This window comes from Rhinolophus sinicus, linkage group LG05, assembly GCF_036562045.2.
Source record: "Rhinolophus sinicus isolate RSC01 linkage group LG05, ASM3656204v1, whole genome shotgun sequence".
In the NCBI taxonomy this organism is placed as follows: Eukaryota; Metazoa; Chordata; class Mammalia; order Chiroptera; family Rhinolophidae; genus Rhinolophus; species Rhinolophus sinicus.
In genome coordinates this window covers 137,441,930-137,463,237 of record NC_133755.1, presented here as the reverse complement: position 1 = coordinate 137,463,237, position 21,308 = coordinate 137,441,930, and the positions used below count along the sequence as shown (strand labels likewise).

The 21,308-nt window shown below is 42.5% G+C and overlaps 1 protein-coding gene across 3 annotated transcripts in view; it reads right to left on the bottom strand.

Moving 5' to 3' along the window:
- The window catches only part of SOBP (sine oculis binding protein homolog), a 160,524-nt gene that overhangs the window by 9,733 nt on the left and 129,483 nt on the right, over nt 1-21,308 (bottom strand). For all 3 annotated transcript variants that reach the window (XM_074333361.1, XM_074333360.1, XM_019735036.2), the window contains one exon: nt 8,535-10,487. In XM_074333361.1, the coding sequence (XP_074189462.1) occupies nt 8,538-10,487 (1,950 nt within the window). In that variant the 3' untranslated portion in view covers nt 8,535-8,537. The remainder of the gene's footprint in view (nt 1-8,534; nt 10,488-21,308) is intronic.

The following is a 21,308-nucleotide window of genomic DNA, read 5'->3' as shown; positions in this document are numbered from 1 at the left end:
ATTGTAATATATGAATTAAGTATAATTAAGAACTCTAAATATAGGATTTTTAAAAGAAGTCATTATTCCTGTGCTTAGGCCACACACACACACACACACCACAGATGAGACAGAGAACAGGTTGATCGAATGATCAGAAAGTCAGGGGTGCTGTTAAAATCAGAACTAGAACCCCAACTGGTGGCTCCTCATCTTCATTTGCAAAGTCACAATGTTTTTCTGCTAAATTTTTTTCATAGTTTTCAATTAATATTTGGGATTCATGTTACTCAAACCTTGGTGAATATGGAAATAGACATTAAGTCCATATTTATGATGCCATCCTACTAAATAAGAGGGATAGAGGGACCTGGATGTATTTTTGGTTTGGCAAATTGTAGAACTATTTTTTTCAAACATTTGGGGTTTGGCTAAAACCAAAACTTATTTCGCCAAGCACTTTGGCCTTAATTTTTAAACCCATGTGTATTTTAAAAGAAATTCAATCTATATGTTTCTGACTCATTTACACTTAACTCATGAAAATTCTGTTTGGTAAGAACTATTAGATGTCCAAGCAAGTTTCTGAGCCTTTTTAGGCCATCTTCCCCCCCTGTTCTCACCAGAAAGTGGTATTTTGCCAACCATTAAAGAGTGTGAGCCCCAGAGGCCAGTGGTCAGTTTGAAATTTATAACCTCTGAAAGCTTAAATAGTTTCTGAGTGTGGAAATAGTTTTTTTTCCCCTTCTCCTTTTTTTCATATTAAGTGTATACATAGGATACCTATGATAAAGACAGGACCCTATGTCTTAGTTTCCAAGATGGCTGAGGCGAATAGTAAAGAATTCAACCTACCCCCCAATAAACTGTCCCTAACGCATTTCCGAGGAATAATATGACGCTTTCAGTTCACAAGGACACCAATTCAGATCCAACACTCTAATGGAAAGCTTTACTAATTAGTCTTAGGGTAAGAAAAAGAAGTGGGACTCAGTACAATTCAAGTTAAACGTTTTACCTTTGGAGGACTAGGGAAATTTTTTTTTTTTTTAAATCACAGACAACCAGCTCTGTTTAACGACTTTTCATACATTTAAAAAATAAGCTGAATCTACTAAACACTGCATTTGAATTAAAACCAGAAAAGCAGGAAGAACGTGCATGTGTGCTACAGTGACTTCACCCTGTATCTTCTATATATAGTGACACTCAGACACCACTCAATTAAAGTATTCTAGTGGGGGAAAGCTTTTGGATAAAGTACTTAAAAATGGCTTATAAATATTTAAAGTATAAGCATCTAACAAATCATAATGACAAAGTTTTACATTTAACCACATGTGCTCCAAATATCTTGAAATTATTCTAAATATTGGTTTAAAATATCAAAAGGTCTTGTTGATGGGATGCAGAACTTTGCAGAGAAACTTAAACCCGATCATTCTTGCTCCCACAACACCCAATCTGCACAATTTTTAAAGTGTGTGAGTGTAGATCTCCTTAGAAAAAGATCATGTTACAGTCTGAATTTCCAAAACAAGAGTTGAAGAATGAAATATAGGGTTTCCCCTTCTCTCACCAAATGCAGCTTAGCCACTTTGCTTCCAGATAATTTGTTATTGTAGGTTGGCTCAAATTTAAGACAGTAACATTTTAGAAACACTTGGAGAACTAAGCCAGCTGCAAGGAGGATATCATTACAAATTGAGACACATGTTGTATGGGAATACCATTCATTTTCGATACCAAAAACATGTCTAGGGAAGCAAGCCATGCAAATGAGGAAGAGATATACTTTTTAATTGCAGCTTTCTGGACGTTAGGTCAATGTTTCATATCAAAGGAGTCCATAAAGTGTGTTTCTCCCTTTTGTTCTTTAAACGCTATCAGTCACATTCTTACTTCCTTTTTTACAGAAAACAAACACAGCTTGCTAGCAAAGAAAGACAACAAACCAGAGGTTCAAAAGGGGAAATGATGAGACAACCATCTGTGCAGGCAAATATGTGGATGGAGTGAGGCTGGGGAACGCGGGACAGCTTTGCTTCGTCACTGTCCTGACCTGTGGAAAGGCAGCTCTGCTCTCGTGTTCCCTTCTCCCTATTCCGAGTTGTGCATTTGGGCAACGTGGTAAAATAGCACAAGCACGGTGTTGCTTATGGCCATAGCTTGGTCCCAGGAGCACAGAGTTAAGAGATCTCAGGGGCAACTTGACTGGTTTCCATTTAAGAACGTTTAGTACAATTGAGAGTTATTTTAAAACACAGAGAGACTAATTCCAAGTTTTTGTTGTTATTGCCCTTTGCTTTTGCTCCAGTCATTTTTACTAGAATCTTTTACAGCACCCCTAAAATAATGTGTGTGTGTGTGTGTGTGTGTTCCCTCCTTATTGATGGCCTCACATTCTCAATCCTTACCCCACCCTATGTTTTCTCAAGCAGAATGCTGTGGAAATTCACAAATTGGGAGAACTCTACGTGGTTAGTTTTTAGAGCTGGCATCCGAGATGGCATTTATTCCTTTTCTTTGAGAATGGGACCCTGTTAAATGATGCCAATGCTACATTGTTTATCTTTTAAAGCTAATTTGTTTCTCTGAAATGGATTCCTTTGATGCTTTTGAGGCATAAAAAAAAGTTTACACATGCAGAATACATCGCCTTAACGTGCATCCACATAGTAGTAACTGTTGTGCATTTAAAATGGCAACTGACGAATACAAATAATCTGCCCAGGACAGGGTGAAGGGAAATAGAATGGTCAGCCTCTGTCCCTTGGGCACAATCTCTTTGACAAGAGAGTCTGGCAAAGGCAGTGATGGGTGGAGGTACGTGTTCCACCACCACATGAGGTAAGTGTTCCATGCTGTAGTGTATTTTGGTCTTCAAACACCTCTGCCCCTCCGCAACGCTTGTCTGAACGAACGTAGGTGTAAGTGATTGAACCATGATGCCCAGGCAGCCGCTCAGGCCAGCGAGGGAGAGATTCATTAGACATCAGACAAGGAGCTTGTTTCCAATGCCCTTCTGAGCATTGGCTTGTTAATAGCTGGTCGGATGCACACACCATTCTAAGCACACTCTGTCCAGGTGAAGAAGCTAGGGAGCTGGGGAGAATGGAGAGCGCCCCCAGACCTGGCCACATCAAAGCCCTGGTGTTGACTGAACTGTCCACTTCTCGGACTAGATCTAGCCATCCACTCCCTTGGCCTCAACAACTGAAGGACGTCTCCCTGCACAGTGTGAACTTGGCAAGTCCAAGTGCTGGGGAAGTATCTAGCGTGTTTCTTCTCTTGTTTCCCTTTTCTTCTTTCACCGTGGGTACTCACAGGGTCTGGTAACTTCAAGAAAAGCCTATAATCTATAACCTTGGCGTATTGTCACCAAGGCACTCTTACGGAGGCTAGTGCTACCTTATGTAGTTGCATCAATGACTGGGCAACATACAGTCCGCAGGAAAAAAAACTGTGAAAAATAAATTCTAGCTTTTAAGGGAAACTTACAGTTAATTCAGTTTCCTCAGAGTAACAAGAAAAACTCCAGCTCTGATATTGCTTGGTGATAATATAAGGTAATCCTTCAGAGATGTAAGGCAAACTTTTCCTGAAGTCACAATCTATGGACCTCTCCTCCCAAGAAAATGCCTCTGTGCATAGGCGCATAAAACTTTCCACCAAGTTCCAGAAGGAATTGCTACAGGCCATCCACGGCCTATTCCACAGAGCCGGGAGATCAGCTTTAGGGGGCGGCCACGTGGATCAGAAGGCCTGGAGATCAGGGCAGTGACGAGCACTGCCCTTGATGACCTTGAGGGTGAGTTCCTCTTTCTAGTTTGTACACTAAGCACTTCTCTTGCTTCACCGTAGTCCCAGCCCTGCTGAAGGGAGAGGGTATGGCTACATCTGCAAGAAATAAATACCCGGTCACACATGTCATTTTCCTATTCCATCATAATAGCATTGGAATAATATCTAAAAGCCAGATGCTTGCACATGAAAACCCTCCTTCTACCCCCTTGTCATAAGGGTTAAAATAGACCCAGCAGCGTTGAATGAGATGTGTCCAAGGCCGATCTTGACTGTTTATTCCAGAAAACTCTCCTCTATGAGTCTGAAATGATCACAGCAAGCAATCTGCCAGGCTGTCACCCCTCACGTGCATATGACGCCGACCTGGGGGTTTCTTGCTGGCTCTCTGAATGACCTATACCCAGAACTGGACAGCCATCTGAGTCCTGACAGACAGCCAAAACTTTAACATCAAGGATTATGTTTGCAATTAACGTTTCCAAATATCAAGTACTGAACATTAAAAATCTCAAGTCTGGCATAGGATCCACACAACCCATTTATATTGATTTCACTTTCAGTTTTTCTTCTTTTCTTGCTTTAAAAGTAGGCACCCATAGAAGTATTTCAAATGCACGGATGGACTTGACTTCCCAAGTAGCCTACTACTCTTAGCCAGAGAAACTAAACTGGCAAAACTTACCTGTCACCTCCACTTTTTGGCTTTCCTAAGGAGGCGAGCCCCCCATCCCTCTCTTGAAATAGTCCTTTCTGGGATCGTGGCCCCATGACCAGACTAATCATTAAACTCGAAACTCCAAGAAGCCAAAATTACCTGCCTCCTCCAGCTCTCCTGGAGAAAACTAAAAGTGGAAGGAAACCCTGTTGCTGAGGCTGGGGGAGCACCTTGGAACTGGGGCCAGGGAAAAGAGTCTCATATTTTCTTTCTGGTTTTAGAAACATTTCAGAATTTTGGGAGCCACACAGGTGGGAAGTTGTATGGACTTGTTGCTCCTCGGGAATGGAAAAAGTGAGGGTGAAAGGGTTACTCATGATACACATTTTTTCCATTGATTATTTTACTTAAAGAGAATATGTCATTTCCCTGGAAAATCGAGGAGGGGGGATAATTTTCTTTTGAATATCTTCAAACATTTGCAAATGGTTACTCTGAACTCCCCAATGTACCATAAACAAGTGTAAACTGTAGAAATTCAGAAAATGTACAAATACAAACAGTTATTCCCAAACTCTAAGGCAAAGACAGAGAAGGGAGTATTTCATTTATAAATGGAATTCTTTGTGGCTAGAATCGTTTGGGAAATGTTTATACATTGTTTTCCTTATTATTTGGGAGGATATTTTTTCTAGCTTACAGAAGCTACAGAACTGGTATTTGGAGTCTTAAAAGTTGAAGATTAAAGGAAGTTTACAACTTTTAAAATTTTTGACTAAACTTAATTGGTTCTGCACCTAGGAAAATGTCTGCCTATTAAAATAACTTGTAATCATATCAACAAACAAGAATGCATAAAGTCAGGTAATCAGGAATAGAGTAACTTCAAGATGGAAATATATATATATATATATAAAATTTGGCAAGAACTAGCAAATATGATTACTTCTTTGAAGATAACTGTAGTTACCTGGATTATTGATTTCAAAATAAAGTATGCTTTGAATACAAATAAAACTATTTTAAAAATAGTAATACAGTATGAGAATGGTGGCCTAGTGAAAAGAATGAAGAACCCCGACTGAAGTTACTGACAGACTTTCCTATGAGAAATAATATAACGTCACCTATAGCATATGGAGAAATCACTCACCTGCACCTCACCCACCAACCTCAGCCCAGGTTTGTTTTTGGTTTTCAATACTTTCCACTTTGTCTTAAACTGGTCACCAAACAGTGTTCACTGTCAGGGCACAAAAGCCATGCAGTCCTTTATTTAACAGATGCATTTCCAATTTCTGCAACCACACAAATGGGCTGGGTTTCTGACGGCAGAGAACAAACCCAAGCACCACATGTGCACAGAAGATCAGGACGGGTCAGAGAATGTGAGTGACTTATGGCAGGTTGAGACTGTGCTTCTGAGGTGACATGGAACTACAGAGGGCAAGAGGAAACGGGATTTAGCGGAGGAGAGGCGGTCCTTCCCCCATCTTAAATCACTTGCCTTGTCACCCCACTGTAGCTGGCAAAGCCTGACTGTCTCTGACTTTAGAGAAAAGCTGTAATTTCTTGAGGGACCCATCATAAAAAGAACTCTCTGATCTCAAGGGGATATGGGCTATTTCATCATTGCATCTTCTGAAATTGGCTAAAGCCAGGTTAATATTTTTAGTAACGACTCTGGTCTACACACAAGGTCCTCGCCTGATTCTTTATTCAGAAACATGTATCATCCAAATAGCCATCATATATTTCATGCCTTTATGTTCTTTTGGCCCCATGCTACTTATGGGCTAGTGCCACTATTCTTGACCTGGTCACTTCTCACTGCAGTAACAGTAGTAAAATCTTTCACCTTCCCATTCTTCATGTCATTTGAATGAGTGATATTCGAATGTGTTTAAAATTACAATTCCTGATGCTTTCTAGGCTTTCTAAAGGCCATCCCTTTTTTGTCCCACATCTTCCCATTAGTCACTGCTTTGTGAACCAGCTGAAATTACTCTGGTGGAGAAATCAGGGGCATTTTCAATGGAGGTGACAATGAGAAGGCTGAGGCCATCTGTCTTCAAACAGCAGAACTTGTACAAGCAAGAAGGCATGGTGAACTGATTTTTCATATCCTGCTCTTACTGGCAAAGCCATCAATGGAGAAGGAAACCTCAAACTATGATGGTTGAGAATTCTCTCTTGTACCGCCCAACAAGCCTGCTTGCTCTGGCTCTATGCTTCCCAGGCAAACTCTGGCTATAAGTTAGGTACATGCCAATATAAATATGCTAGACTTAGAGGTAATGGTCTGGACACGTCACACCAAGTGTTCTGGTCCACACTTATATTTTCCACTGTGGAGTAATGGGTTGGTATTCTAGGCCTGTAGTTGTTGCTGCTCAAAAAACAAGAATTGAACACTGTCAAAAAAAATTGAATATTGTCTAAGCAAGTAGAGAAGTTGGTAGGTAAGCTTGGGTTTTCTTTAGGAACTTCCACCAAGACAACGGAGGTGGATAAAAGAATTTTAGGGTCATAAAGGGACCAATTAGCCAATTCTTTTAGAGTGGTTTAAAGAAAGTATAGTTCTAGAATCAGACAACCTGGATTTGAATCACGACTATGCTTACTAACTTGGTGTTCTTGAGCAAGCTACTTGGTTTCTACGTCTCAGTTTCCTCACCAGTAAAATGAAGATACTAATAACTGTCGTATGGCTCTGAATACAGATAAATACCACTGAGAAATACTTAGAAGAGGGCCTATACATATCGACGTGAGAAACTGTTCTTCCTACGAGGCCCACTTCTCCCAGGCCTCCTTCCTCCCAGGGTTTACATCCCCACTGACTGTAAATGCCTCGAGGGCAGCACTGCGTCACATTCACCTTTGTATCTCCCAGCTCCTGGAAGGAGCTGTGCACAAGTTAGGTACTCAATAAATGTTCACTTCTCTTCCCTTCTTCTGCATATACAATTAATACATCTCAAGTGAAAGTCAGCCTGTTTGCTGATCTCTTGGATAAAGGGGAGAGTTTGGGCTCTGGGTTCAGCGGGCCTGAGTTGAATACTGGTTTCCCCACTCACCAACTCTAATTTGGGCCACATCTCACCTTCCTTCTTGGTAAGAAGATGCAGTTGATGCCTATTCCAACAGGACTGGCAGGACGATCAAATGAGGCCACATCTGGGTATAGCGGGCATGTCACACATGCTAGTTCCCCTTCCCCTTACGGAAATTCTGGACGCATTATCAGCATCTCACTTGGCATTAAGGAAGATTCCCCCACTGAGGTCAGAAATGTGCATGGCCACCCACATCAGCAATGTGGCCCTTTTCCCTGTCAAAGCCTCCCGCAGTCAGCAAAGGGGAGCAACCCACCGGCTAAGCTGAGGAGTCCAAAAACTGGGAGAAAGCAAAGCTGGTCAGTGATGCTTGAGACTTGCCCTGGGGAATGCTGGTTGGTGACAAAATGAAGGAGAAGATCCCATGAACAGGAGCTATGGGTCACTGTTCTAACACCCTGCCATGCAAAGAGGGCTTAGTGACTTGGGTTCAGGTGGCATAAGCATGTACAAAGGTTAGTTTTTATTCTCATCTTGCAAATAAAATCCCGTGGTTATGGAGAACATTTGTTGAGTTTGGACCTTCTGCTAATGAGTCTAGTAGCTCCAGAAAGTTGCCCAGCTCACCTTTTACCACAGCCTAATAACCTCATGACTGCGTTATTTACCGGGCCCCAGGCAATCTCTCCTTCCTTCCTACCTCTTCCTCTTCTCCAACAGGGTGAATTACAGAGATGAGCATAATAATAAAAATGTAATTAAGGAGACAGTTTTCCAAGTCAGGCTCAAGACTGGGCTTTACTATTAAGTAAGTGACCTTGGGCATGGTATTTACATGCTGTGAATCAGTTTTCTCAGCTGTAAAATGGGAACGATGTTGGATCAAAACGATGCTAGAGTGTGACTACACAAGGCGTACTGTAAACCATGTAAGGTAAGATCATGATTCTCAATTCAACGCTCTCGCCTCTGCCTTGCAAGCAGGAAGGAGAGGTGCACTGGCTCGTGCGGAGAGCCCCGGTGGACATACAAACCTTTTACTTATTCTGATTTCTAATTCGGAGGCACCTCCTTTTGAGCGGAGGCTCCAGGTCCTCGGGCCCGGCGCTGAGCATGGGCGAGGAGATGATGCAGGGCGCCATGGCAGTCTTCTCCGCGGGTTTTGGCACAGGCTGGATGACGCAGCCCGTCTTGGGCAGCATCCGCAGAGCGTACGCGTGGTCCTCGTCCGCGGGGTTATTAAGGTTCGGGTCTGACTTGTCGCCCCCCGCCAGGGCCTCCTCCCCCATCAGCTTTTTGGCTGCCTCCCCGTCCAGGTGGCAGTTGGAAGCACAGTTGTTCTCCTTGACGGACTCCAGCTCGCTCACCGCGGGCTCCTCAGGCGACAGCAGCTTCTTGGGGGCCGCGGGCAGCGGCGGCGGCGGCGGCGGGGGCTGCTCTGGTGGCGGCTCCGCGATCTTGGCGCCCTCGGCGACGGCGCCACGCGTGCCGTTCACGATGACATTGCAGGCCGCGGCAGCCTCGGGGCCCGCGGGGGCTCCTGGGCCTGGGTCGCCGGCGGCCGGGGGGCTGCAGTGCCCGTCCCTGCAGCCGCCGCAGGTCCTGCGCTCCGCGGTACCCGGTTCGCGCTCCGCCTTAACGTGCGCGTGTAACGCGCGATGGATCACGTTGTGCAGCCGGGCCCGGTGGCCCACCGTCAGGTCGATGACGCCGTCCTGCGGTCCCTGCAGCACGCCGGGGAAGCCGAGTTGGCCGCCCGCGCCCGGGGGGCTGCCAGCGCGCCGCGTCAGGTCCACCACCTCGCCCCGGCCGTGCTCCGCGAGCGCGGGTGCCAGGCTCAGTGCCCGGCCGGAGCAGCCGGGTGGCGAGTCAGCGGATTTGGATGAGCCCTGCTTGGAGTCCCGGGGGGACAGGGAGTGTCCGCCTGGCTTGCCTCCCGCTGCCGAGGAGTCGCCAGGGGCGCTCGGAATGAAGTTCTCCCCGTTGCTGGAAAATCCGTTGGGGGGCTTGGAATCATTGACGTGAGGGATGGGAATAGGGATGGGGATGGGCACGGGCAGGGGCACGATCACGGGGTATGGCACGAGCAAAGTGGGGGGCGGCACCAGCGGGGCGAGCGACGGCAGCCCGAAATTCATCATCTGGGGCACCGGCATCGGGCCATTTGGCATCATGCTCACCGGAGGGAAGGGGAGACTCGGCAAGGGCGCGCCCGGGGGCGGCGGGGGAAGCAGGCCCGGGGGGTTTCCGGGCATGGTCGGGGTGCTCGGGGGGTGAATGTGGGGCGATAGCATGGGCCGGTGCATGGGACTGGAAGTGGGGCCCAGGTTCCTGGGGCCGCCTGGCGGGGGCCCGATGCCCGGGAGCATGGGATTGGACAGAGGGCTGTTGGGGTTGGAGGCGTGGTGCGGCGGCCCGCGAATGAAGGGCGGGCGGATCTGCTGCATGATCTGCTGTTCCATGAAGATGGGCAGCGGCACTGGGCCCCGGTTGGTCATCACCATGGGAGGGCTGCGCGGCGGGACGCCGAGGGGAGGCCCGATGCTAGCAGGCGGCTGGACTGCGACGGGAGGGATGTTTGCAGTCTCGCTGATAGGCATGGACTTGGGCACCGGCGTGGGGATCTTAGTGACAGAGCAGTTGGCAGTGTCAGATGGAGACACGGTGGTGGACGCCGCTGGGCCAGGGCCCTGGCTTTGGCCAGCTGCAGCCACTGGGGAGGGGGCCTTCCTCCGAGCATCTGTTAGAGGAATATTCCAAGAGTCTGGAGTGAGCAGCTGCACCCCGGTACCTTCTGCTTTATTTTCCATGGGAGGGTGTAATGTGCTGCACAGCCCAGCTGGAAGATTGGCCTGTGTCTCTTTGTAGAAAATGTCCATTTTGTATTGATTGAGACATTTTGCACTGCAGAACTGAAGCCTTCTTTCCCCGTCCCCAAAATCCAGGTATTCTTTTGTGTGTCTTATGTGCTTACACCAGTCACATACCTACAACACAGTAATAAAAAGAAAAAGGTAAGATAAGCAATTTCCTTGGGTAGATAGTGTTTCATGTTTCATGTGAAGGTTCTTTCAAATTTTATCACAATTTTTCAAACAGACTGAAGTGTTTCCTTCTAAAAGGTAGAATTCTTAAATGTTTGTACAATGATTTCTCATTGGAAGCCAGAATTGCTTTATAAAATATTAACTCTTCAGAACAGCAATTATCCCAATCTCCTATTTAAAAAAAAAAAAAAGAAGAAGAAATTGTGTTGTCTCCTTTAAGGTGGATCTGACAAAAAGGAATAAATATACCTGCCCACACATTTTCACTTGTCAAAGAGGCTCATTGTAAATGCAAATCTAAATAGTTTTGGAGAGAAGGATTCTCCAGAAAGTTCAGTGGGTTTTGAAATATAGCCCCTTAAAATTCTCCTCATGCAGAGTCACTTTACACTATTGACTGTGCTCAATAATGCAGTTGGAAAGGGTGTGCTGTGTTAACCAATAACACAAAGCACTGAACATCATTATGTCTGCCTTCCAAGGGGAAATTTGGAATTAGTCATGAAGTCTGTGTGAGGTTTAGCTATTCCCAACCTGTGATGTTGCAGCAAACTAGAATTATTTTTTGAGCTGTTTGCCCACTCTCTCTTAGTAGTCAGAATTTTTGGTGACATTACTTGGCACACAGGCTTATTTAACAACTTTTCAAACACCAGAGAACATTTTCCAAAAGTTGTTATGACTTCCCCCCCACCCCCCTTTCAAATCTACTCCTGGCAAAAGAAAGGCATCACCAAATTTATTTTAAAATTGGGCTGCAGAACTAATTAAAGGCTGAGAGCTTTTCCCAATTGGAAATCACTAGACATCAAAGTTCAAAAAATAGTCATTCTCAGCTTCAGAACCCATTACTTTGGAGAAATTATTGTGATTTCATTAACACATTAATTTTGCAACACCATCAGCTCTCACAGATGGTGAAGACATGATCTACAATTCAAATATGACTCTTGTTTGCACAAATGTCTTCCCTTCATATGGCATTTTAAACAAGAATTAATATGAGTAATCTTGCCATAGCTATAAACAGATAAACAGATGTCAAAATTTTCAATAGTTCTTTCAGTGCCTTACTTTTTTGACTGAACATTACACAATCTTTTTTACTATTATCCTTTTTTTCTTTCTTTCTTCCTTTCTTTTTTTTTCTTTTTTCTTGTTTCCTTATTTTTTATTCAGTCATTTCTTTAGCACTCAATCCATACGGCAGTAAAGGAAGAATTCTGAAATGTAGTGCAATGGTGAGTCCATTGAATCTGAGTTTCTCCTCACGAAAGCACTGGTTCCAGTATTGCTCTAAATAGAACCCTGTTTTTGTTGAGGAGTGTGTCTGCTGTTCCCTTGTTGGTGCATTTTTTTTTTTTTAACTACGGTAAACAGATAGCATTAAAAGATGATGAATTTTAATAATGATTGGTCACATTAACAATGCAAAAACAACATATGCTGGGCATTTGATTACTCATCTCATTTAACTCTCAGCTTTCCTTGATTGTAAACAGTGGTGGCATGCTAGTGTATGACTGTGGGTGCACACATTCATGACAGATGTGGGTCTGCAAGTATAAATTCACTCTTTCCTTCTCACTTTTTTTTTCACTGATACTTGAAGGTAATATACTTGATGGTATGAGATTGAATAAGAAACACTTATTGGCACACAGTTATTTGTTTGGTCTCATATCGAATTCCTCTTTCAAAATACCTGTAGCCAAAAAAATAATTTCAATGCTAATATACTCCTGTGTTTCACTGCAGTGTTTCAGGTTTCTTCAGAATTAAGGGAAGTATTTTTTTTTATCATAGTTGAGATGTCTAGTTTACAAACAAGTAGAGAATTGCTTCTGATGGGAAGAGACACACTGAATCTGTCAGATCCTCAAAATTCTCATCTAGATAAAGATTAAATAAACTAGTAGTGAAAATTTTACACATGAAAGTTATTATTTTTAAGATCTGATCATTTTTATAAAGTGAATATATAAGGATGTGACATTAAATTCCAATAGGAAATAAAGCCACCTGATTCTATTTTAGTATTAGACATCCATAGAAAGCCTAAAATCTAAGTTTATAAGCTTGAGGTGAATAATCAAATGCAGTTTCTTTAGTCATGAACTAAAAAATACTATCAATGAATTAAATCAATTAAAATAATATACCAAAATTTCTGGCATATTTCCTTTGGATCTTTTTTTTTAACCATAAAGGGAAAGAGTTTTCTGAAATCCCTAATTGGTTTTTAAATTACCAGAATGAATTACTTGCCTCCAGAGGATTCTTCTGTTTCCTCAAGCTAAATATTTTCCATTGGAGTCACAAAAAATAATCTAAATATAACTTAAATATTCTTCTGTCACTTCCTTCACTTTCAATAATTCAGTGATGAAAAGGGAATGTTCACAGATCTATCCCAATTATCAATTGAAAATTCTCTACCATATTTTATCTATTTCCACATAAAAAGAATTACAGACATCAAAGTTCAAAGCAAAATTCTATTTCATCAAACTTTCCGGTTAAAGGAAAGTACTAGTACTTAATCACTTGTTTTTTTGCAACAACCCAAAGTGCTTCGGTAATAGTGTGACAGTTTATGATTTTCTCATTTTGGATAATATGAGTATGAATGTGTGTGTATCCTTGCCTTCTTACATTTCAATTCAGAACACTGATCTAAAAATACAGAAAAGCAATTTTTCTGAGGAAGCAAAAAATTATTAGAGAAAAAAATTGTCACTTAAGAAATAATATATCAAGTCTGTCTTACAGGACACATCAGTTAAGATGAGGTCAATGAATTTATGGCACAAATGGCTATATCATGTGAGGCAATAAAATGCAGTACCATCATTCATTCTACATCTAACTAATGACACACTTCTAGTAATTAAAGATTTCATCATAAGAGCCAGAGCGGATTACTTAAGATTTAGTAGTTAGGTGAAAATATATACTGGAGATCTCTCTCTCTCTAATAAAATAACATTTACATATCCATGAAATACACAGCATGTGTCTCATAAACTATGGTTTTTCTGAATTGTGGTGTTATGAGGTATCCTTCCCTTCTTTTTCCATAGAAGGCTTTTTTTCTTTTTTAACTTTATGAGGCATTATGTTTTCCTTATTATGCCAGAAGCACCAACGTCCCTTCAGATATTTTAAGAGATAAAGATTAAGATGTGTAGAGCTCAACTCACTGGGCTCTGGGATGATTTCCCCTAAGTCCACCCCAGATTTGTTTCTGTTGGAATCTGGCCCCTTTGGTTCCACTTCTCTCCCTAACAGGTCCCAGATTGGACTGAACTGCGGCTGACGCTGTTTAACGATGGCAATCTAGGGACCGAACAATCAGCTCATGCAACACCACTGGGCGAGACAGCTGAAATGCTTCGTATCACAAATACATAACGTATCACCAGGACGACAAAAAGATCACAAAGGAGATAAACAAATGCGTATTCCATTCAAGCCTATAACAGCAGTCCTCAAAAAGATTAAATTCACCTTCCTGGGATGTGTCCAATTCTAAACAACAGAATGAACATTTCCTTTAGTCCATTTAGACTATTTATATTTGGGTGGCTGGCTGCCAGGGTAGTACTTATAAGCTCAGTGGCCTGATAGATTCACTCCTTTCCTGTGAAATAAATGTGTGGCAACCTACACCGCTGAACTGCTCAAAAGACACTGCCTCAGCAGAAATATCACTTGCTCTTGATATAAGAAAACTGAAAGGCAGGACTTCTGGTTCCTATAACTCTTTCCATCTTGTGTTACCCCTGGAAAGAAAGGAAGCTATTCATGTTGGCAACTGAGCCTTATTTTTATATAAACGTCCAAAGTCAAAGCCAAAGTATGCCATGAGGTTACCCACACGGGCACAATATATACATTCTGTTGGGCTTAAGGGAAGATTTGAGTGACTGGGGGAGGGGGACAGCATTTCTAATTAACCCATTAATACCCTGTCAGCTATGGGAGTGAAGTTCATCCTTCAGTGGAACCCACCACTGCTTTCTGAGTAACAATTTGGCATCAGGCAATATTTAATTAAGAAACCCTTTTGCTGAAATCTTTCTTATCTGGGTAAAGACATTTTTAGCAATGGAACAATAAAAAGATATTAGCAATCCCCTGAAGGCCATCAACAATTTAAGAAAACAAAACAAAATCTTCACATGCTTCTGACTTTCCACAACATAGCACCAGGCAACAACTCAGACGTTGTAGCTCCTTAAGCAAAATTGTAAGTTGCCATAAGAGGCTGGTCCCTTAGATCTCGGCCTGCTAAATGTGGCATTGATCATGCACTCCCAGCCCCCTCCAAAAAAATCATGAGTTCACTTAAGAGTGAAGTAAAGGATGATGGAGAGACATGGACAGGGGGTGGGGGAGGACCAGTTATTTGAAGGGTTTGCGGTCGGCCCCACCTGTAGGTAGACACCTTAGAGCATGAGTGAAGAGCCTCAGATTGACCCCACCTGAACATTAGCTTCCGGCCTGATACTGGAGTCCCATGGTCCCAGCTCAACTGTTCCTCTGGGTTTAGACAATGCCTCCCTCAGGGCACTTGGGTGGCAAAGGAGGCTATGGCAATCACGTGGGATTTGGAGTCAGAAGATGTGGGTTTGAGCCTGGGCTCCATTATTTACTAGCAGTGCAATCTTATGAAAATCTCAGCTTTGGTTTTTCATCTGTGAAATGGAGCTAATCGTCGTAACAAGTAAGGCTTGCATGTCAGCCTATCAATAAGCTTGTTGCATAATTTATTTTTTCAGTCCCCCGTGTTTTCCCCATAGAGGTTGAGGTCCCAGGAACATCATATGTTTAAGTTCATTTTACCTTAATGGAAGGATATTTCTATGGCAGTGTGAGGAGGGAAAAGAAAATTTCTATCCACAGCTTTCCTTTGAGCATGCGTGTTTTTGAGATAGAATGGAGCATGCTTCTCTCTGGGCAACTGCATGCTATATCTCAAACACCAGCCCCCCACCATGCTTCCTAGGAGATGTTCCCAGAGGTAACATGACAAGGAACTGTGTACCAGCAACCCACCATCCTGAGAAGGCTCTATTTAACTCCTGCCGAGCCCTCTTCTTTTTCCAAGGCCAGTCATTCTCTAATTCAAGCAAAAGCTGATAAAGCAGCATGGCTTTGGAAATCAGCGTTAAACCATTAAAATGAATAATTCCTCTCAAGCTCAACTGCTGTTTGAATAGTGGAAGCCATAAACTGTGCTATTCATGTTTTATTAAAAAAGATAGCTGATGAATGATCTGCTTGACTCGTTACATGGCAGAACTATCTTCCAAAGGAAGGGCGAGAGCCACCGTGTCTATCACATGCCGTTAAGACAGGATGACCCAAGCCCCGCATGGCAGAACGCCAGAGGATGGGACTCCATGTAACGGAAAGGGCCACATCAAAACCTGATGGGGGAACCAAGCCCACCATTCCAAGTTTCCTTGCAAAGTTGGATTAGAGAGTGAAGGAAGGAAATCATGACTTAGCCCCAGATATGTAACGCCATGCAGAAATCAGGACTGGAATTTAGAACCAGCAAGGGTTATTGTTTTTGTTTTTGTTTTTGTTCATAAGCAAATTCATGGAGAAATTCATTTTCAAAATATGTTTTCTACAGAATTAGATTCCAACATGATGATATTTGCTACACAGTTCTTTTTATTTAAGAATTTTACTGGGTTTTTCGTTTTGCTTTGTAGTTTGAGAGCCTCCCTCTCTTTCTCTCCTCTCTTCTCTTCTCTCTCCTGAAATGGTATTTGGAACTCAAGGAGAGGCTAACGAGCATCTTCGTCAGAATTGAAATTTTCATTAGAAAACTGCCCTGTAGGAACTTTATACCATGACTCAAGTTCTACTTATCTTGCAAGTTATAAGCTGGATTTCAGAAATTTGGGCCCAGGTCACCAAAGTAGATCCTTCCCTTTCACATGTGCCATGAGCTTTGTAAGGCAGAGCAGAGATGGGCTTGGTTCAGGATTTCCATGAGTGTTGACAAATGGGCTCAATACTGGCCCAAGTCTATGTCTACAGCCAAAGCAAGAAACGGGATCCTGGCCTGTATTCAGTGACCGTGGGTCCATCCTCACAGCCAAACACAGGATTCAGAATGTGATTTCTCCCTGTGGTCTGCTGTGTTAGGTTGCCTAACAATATTAGCATATCATCACAAAACTCTGCTTCATTTTAGCTGGATAAAATGTAACTTACATCTTCTTAACACAAGTCATCCAGATGGAAACTGGAAAATTCAAACATCGGAAAATCTGGTCTACCTGGTGCCAAATGTCTGCCTCTCTGTTTTCAAGTTATTTGGCCCTGAGAGGACACAGAAATAGCCCAAAACATCTCAGAGCAACAAAAGTTAGCCTTGAAAGGAATCTCCGAGATCCTTTAGTCGACTCCTTCAGCTTCAGTTCTTGGTGGGGACAGGCACTTAATCACTCTGAGCCTCAACTGCTCAGCTATAAAGTGAGATCATCAATAGTGACAGCACTCCCCGGGAAACGTGAGGAAGAAAGAACCAGCAAGTGACTGCAGACATGGAAAATATGCCACATAAAAGCAGAAAGTGATGTCCTACCCCATTTCCCATTGTCATGGTGCTGCCATGCCCCATGACTCCATTTTCTCTCCTTTTTATTACCTCCAGATATTATAACGATGACTTGTCCTGAGAATTTGCTACCACATAATCCAATTTATTCATTCATAAGTGAACATTTATTGAGGGCCCATGTGTCAGGCACTGTACTAGGAACTGGGGCTATGAGTTAAATAAGATGTATCCGTGACCTCATACAGCTTATTTTTTGTTTTGTTTTGATTTAACCATCTGCACATTTTTGTTTTTGATTTAACCATCTTTGCTTCAAACTGAAGCTTAAGAAAAAACTGAGCTTCTATTTATAATGCTTTTATTTATTCAAAAATAAGTGCTGAGCTGTGCTCAAAAAGGCACTGGACTGTGAACCAGTGTGGGAAAAATTCAGTACCTGCCCTCAAGGACCTCAACATCTGTCTATTAACAGTCATGGGAGAAATTTGCACACACGTCCTCCCCTCCAGAAGTACTCCATACCCCTTCCATTAATAGACATGTTCTAAAGGTTAAAATTCAACAGTTTTCAACTAAAAAGTAGTCAACATTTTACTCTCCCAATATCAAACTCCCCTTTGTTCTGACTCTTTTTTTTCAAATGTACATCTGAATTTTTTTCAGATTTGTATTCGCCTTGTTTTTGGTAACTCCCCTTGTTTTCAAAATATATATTTCAATCTCTTTTCAAATGTATCTTTGATCACTTTTATCATTGTTCTCTCTGTTTTCTAAATGTATACTTGAATATTTGAAGTCTCACTATTTGTGACTATAAGAGACCCTTCTCTACCTGAAAAAGTTGCAGGCAGGGACCTTGGGTTACACTTGAGTATAAAGGGCGACCTATCAAACTGATGTGTTAAAATGTGAAGTGTGCTAGCTATCTGACTTCTATCGGTAGTCATTCACCTCATTCATTTCTTCCTTCATGAAGACTTTATGAAAAATCATGTTTCAAAACACGTGGCTTTAGTTCAACAACACAGCTAATCATATATCAGTGGTGGAAAATTTTGGAAGGTTTGCTGTTATCTGTGATATTTAAAACCGTCTTTTGTTTTCTAGGGATTTTATTTGAATCTGCCTCCCAGCCTCCTCACCTGCCTGGGCTGTGTCTTGGCATTGGCGATGGGCAGCACCACTGAAATGCCGTAATACCACAGCTGTGTGTGGGTGGGTGGTCCAGGTCAAGGACACTGTTGGGCAGAATTAGCCTCTCTGGCAGTTCTGCACCTCAGCTCACTCTCTGGCTGCTTCTTGAAGGTTTACAGCTGCTCATGGTGACCTCTTATTCATTTATCAACGATCTACTCGTCAATACCGATTGCTTGGAATCTGCCAGGCACCTGACTAAGGACTTTACTTGCAATGCCTCATTCAGCCCTCCTTTAACAGTCTCTTGCACATTTCTCTGTTCCCTGGGTTACAGGCTGCACCAGCTCCTACTTGTGGATGGTCAAGATTGCCCCACTTCAGCCCAGGGTGGCCATCTCTGCCCAGTCCTCAAATTTCTCCAGGACATTCCATTGAAAATTATGGCTTTTATTATAGTGCCCACTGGAAGCCCCAATTTGATGTAATAATAATAGATTATCCTAGTAACAATAGCTAGCATTATAGAAGCACTAGTAACCATGCTAAATGTGTTATACGGATTAACTCATTTAACCTCCACAAGAATCTTATCATATAGATAACTGGGGTTTAGGCAGGTTAAATAACTTGCCCATTTACCTACACAGATAATAGATGGCAGATCCAGACTCTAACATAACCCATCTTGCTTCAAAGACCATACAGCCCCCACTATGTCAAGGATTCTTTGCATTTTTTTCCTTTAAAGCTACAGAATTAAGATGGTCGACTAATATTTGATAATAATTTTGTTTTGAAATTCCAGAATTTCATTGCGACCTCTAAGGAACTCCATAGGTCAAGCCCAACCTGTCTCCTCCAGCAAGCTTAGGTTTCCCTCTCCACATAGATGGTCCTCCAGGTGGTACTCATACTTTCTGTGCAGGGAGAACCATCCAGAACTACCTACACAACCAAAGAGTGATTCACACAATAGATACCTTTCTCCTTTGCACTGACTTCTCCTGTGGTAGGAGGGTTGCAGTATAATTGCAAAGCCCTGTGCAGCCTGTTTCGTTGTGAGACAGCTTTAATTATTAGAAAGTTCAACCACTCCACGTCCCTGTCAGCTTCACCCACTGATAGTGGTTCTGTTCACCAGGGTCTCCCAGCACAGGACAATTCCTCTTCCAGATCTCAGCCTTTCAAATAACTTAAAAGGAGCCACCATATTTTCCCCAGATTGCTGTCCTGTGCCTTTTACCCAGGCATACACTTCACCTTGGTAATGCCCCTCTTAAAGAGTGGAGCCCAGAATGGAACGCAGCAGTCTGACTGGCACAGGGTCCAGGGTACGCGCCCCTCCCTCACCTAGGATACTATGCCTCCACTAATGCCATCCAAGAAAGCATGTGCTGTTTTAGCAGTCAGATCCCGCTTTTCAGTCTTTGCTTTTTACAAACAAACATTTATTAAATTCCTGTTATGTTCAAAGCTTGAAGCTTTCACTTTTCTACTTTAATTCTGACAACAAATTTGTAAAGGAGCTTCCGTTTTTCTCATTTTACTTTAAAATGATAATATGCTTCCTTCCCCTGAGCTCTCACAGCCTACAAATAGTGGAGCCAGGACCCAGATCTAGAACTTCCAAGCCATCCTCTTTTCACTCTACCATGCTGCTTGCTTCACTCCGAGTTTCTGGTAAACCAAAACCCTTTTTCTCCTAAGTGCTCATCAACCATTTGTTTAATGATATATTCGAGGACTTTTGAGGGTAAGCCATCAAGCCTTCTGGTCCAGAGTTTCAGAAATCATAAAGTCTTTCCCAATTTTGAAAATTTGGTCAACATTTGTCCACTTCTGTCTTTTAGAAACTCTTCCCATTCATCATGATAGAGCAAAGATGATCTAAAAGTAGATATGAAATTATCTACAAATTCCCTCATTAGGTTGGGAGATCTAAATTTGCTTAGTGTAGCAGACGGTCTCTTTTTGTCCCCAACATGGGATTCATAGCCCTCTTTATGGCATCTGTCCTACCTTTTACAGTCTAGAGAACATTCTCATTATGGAGACAATGGAAGGAAAGCAAATAAAAGTTGTCCAGCCCTGCTTTCTCACCCTCTTTTGGTAAATATTATACCATGTACTCTAAATGTTGATCTATCCAATTCTAATTCTTGTTCCTTCTATGAGCACAGTCCTAATCGCTCCTTTTATTACCTTGCGCAGCTCCCCCAAGGGTTCAGCCCCTCATGCACCCTAACCTTCCTGACACAATATTCATTTTCAGAATTTTCCACCCCTCGGTTGCTCCCCCATTCCCACAAACTATCCTGAGTCTCTGAGTGTGGGACCAAATCCACCTTTCTTTGGAATATTAAAAACAAACAAACCAAAAAAAACCCTGCTTTTCTAAATTCTAGGGAACGTGGGTGATCATATCCAGCATTCTCTGCCATTGCACATTCCAAGATGGCAGGTCACTTCCCCTCTCCATCCATATACCAAGCGTCTCTTTTCTATATTAACGAAAGTGGTGGTCAAAGTAGGATTCCTCTACTGCTTCTCTACCTCCTCAGAACTATCCACAAGGCATGGGAAGAAGGATCTATTGCTTTGCTTTTAAGAGAATGATATCTTTAGCAGATATCTACATAAATGGTCCCATATCTTGCTTCTTTGCTAATTAACCAGTTTTTAATGTCTGCTTCAGATTTTGTACTTGATACCCCAAAATAACTCTTTTGATGTTTCCTTTTATTTTCCTAAAATTTGCATCTTGCATTTGCCCTCAAGTGAATGGATTGCCATACAAGGATATATCTTCCTGAACCGTACCCACCTACTAGATATGTTGGTGAGACATATTGTCTTATATCATATTTCTATGCATTAGCTCTAGTATAAGCATACCCTCCCCTCAAGTCTCAGTGGTGTCTCTGCAATTGTTTTTATCTTTTTTTTGCCCACAATCCAAGGTACCTTTGTCCTTCCCACTCTCTACATTGGCAGAGAGATGTCAGAAGCCATTTGTTTATGCCCTCATGACTTTGTTT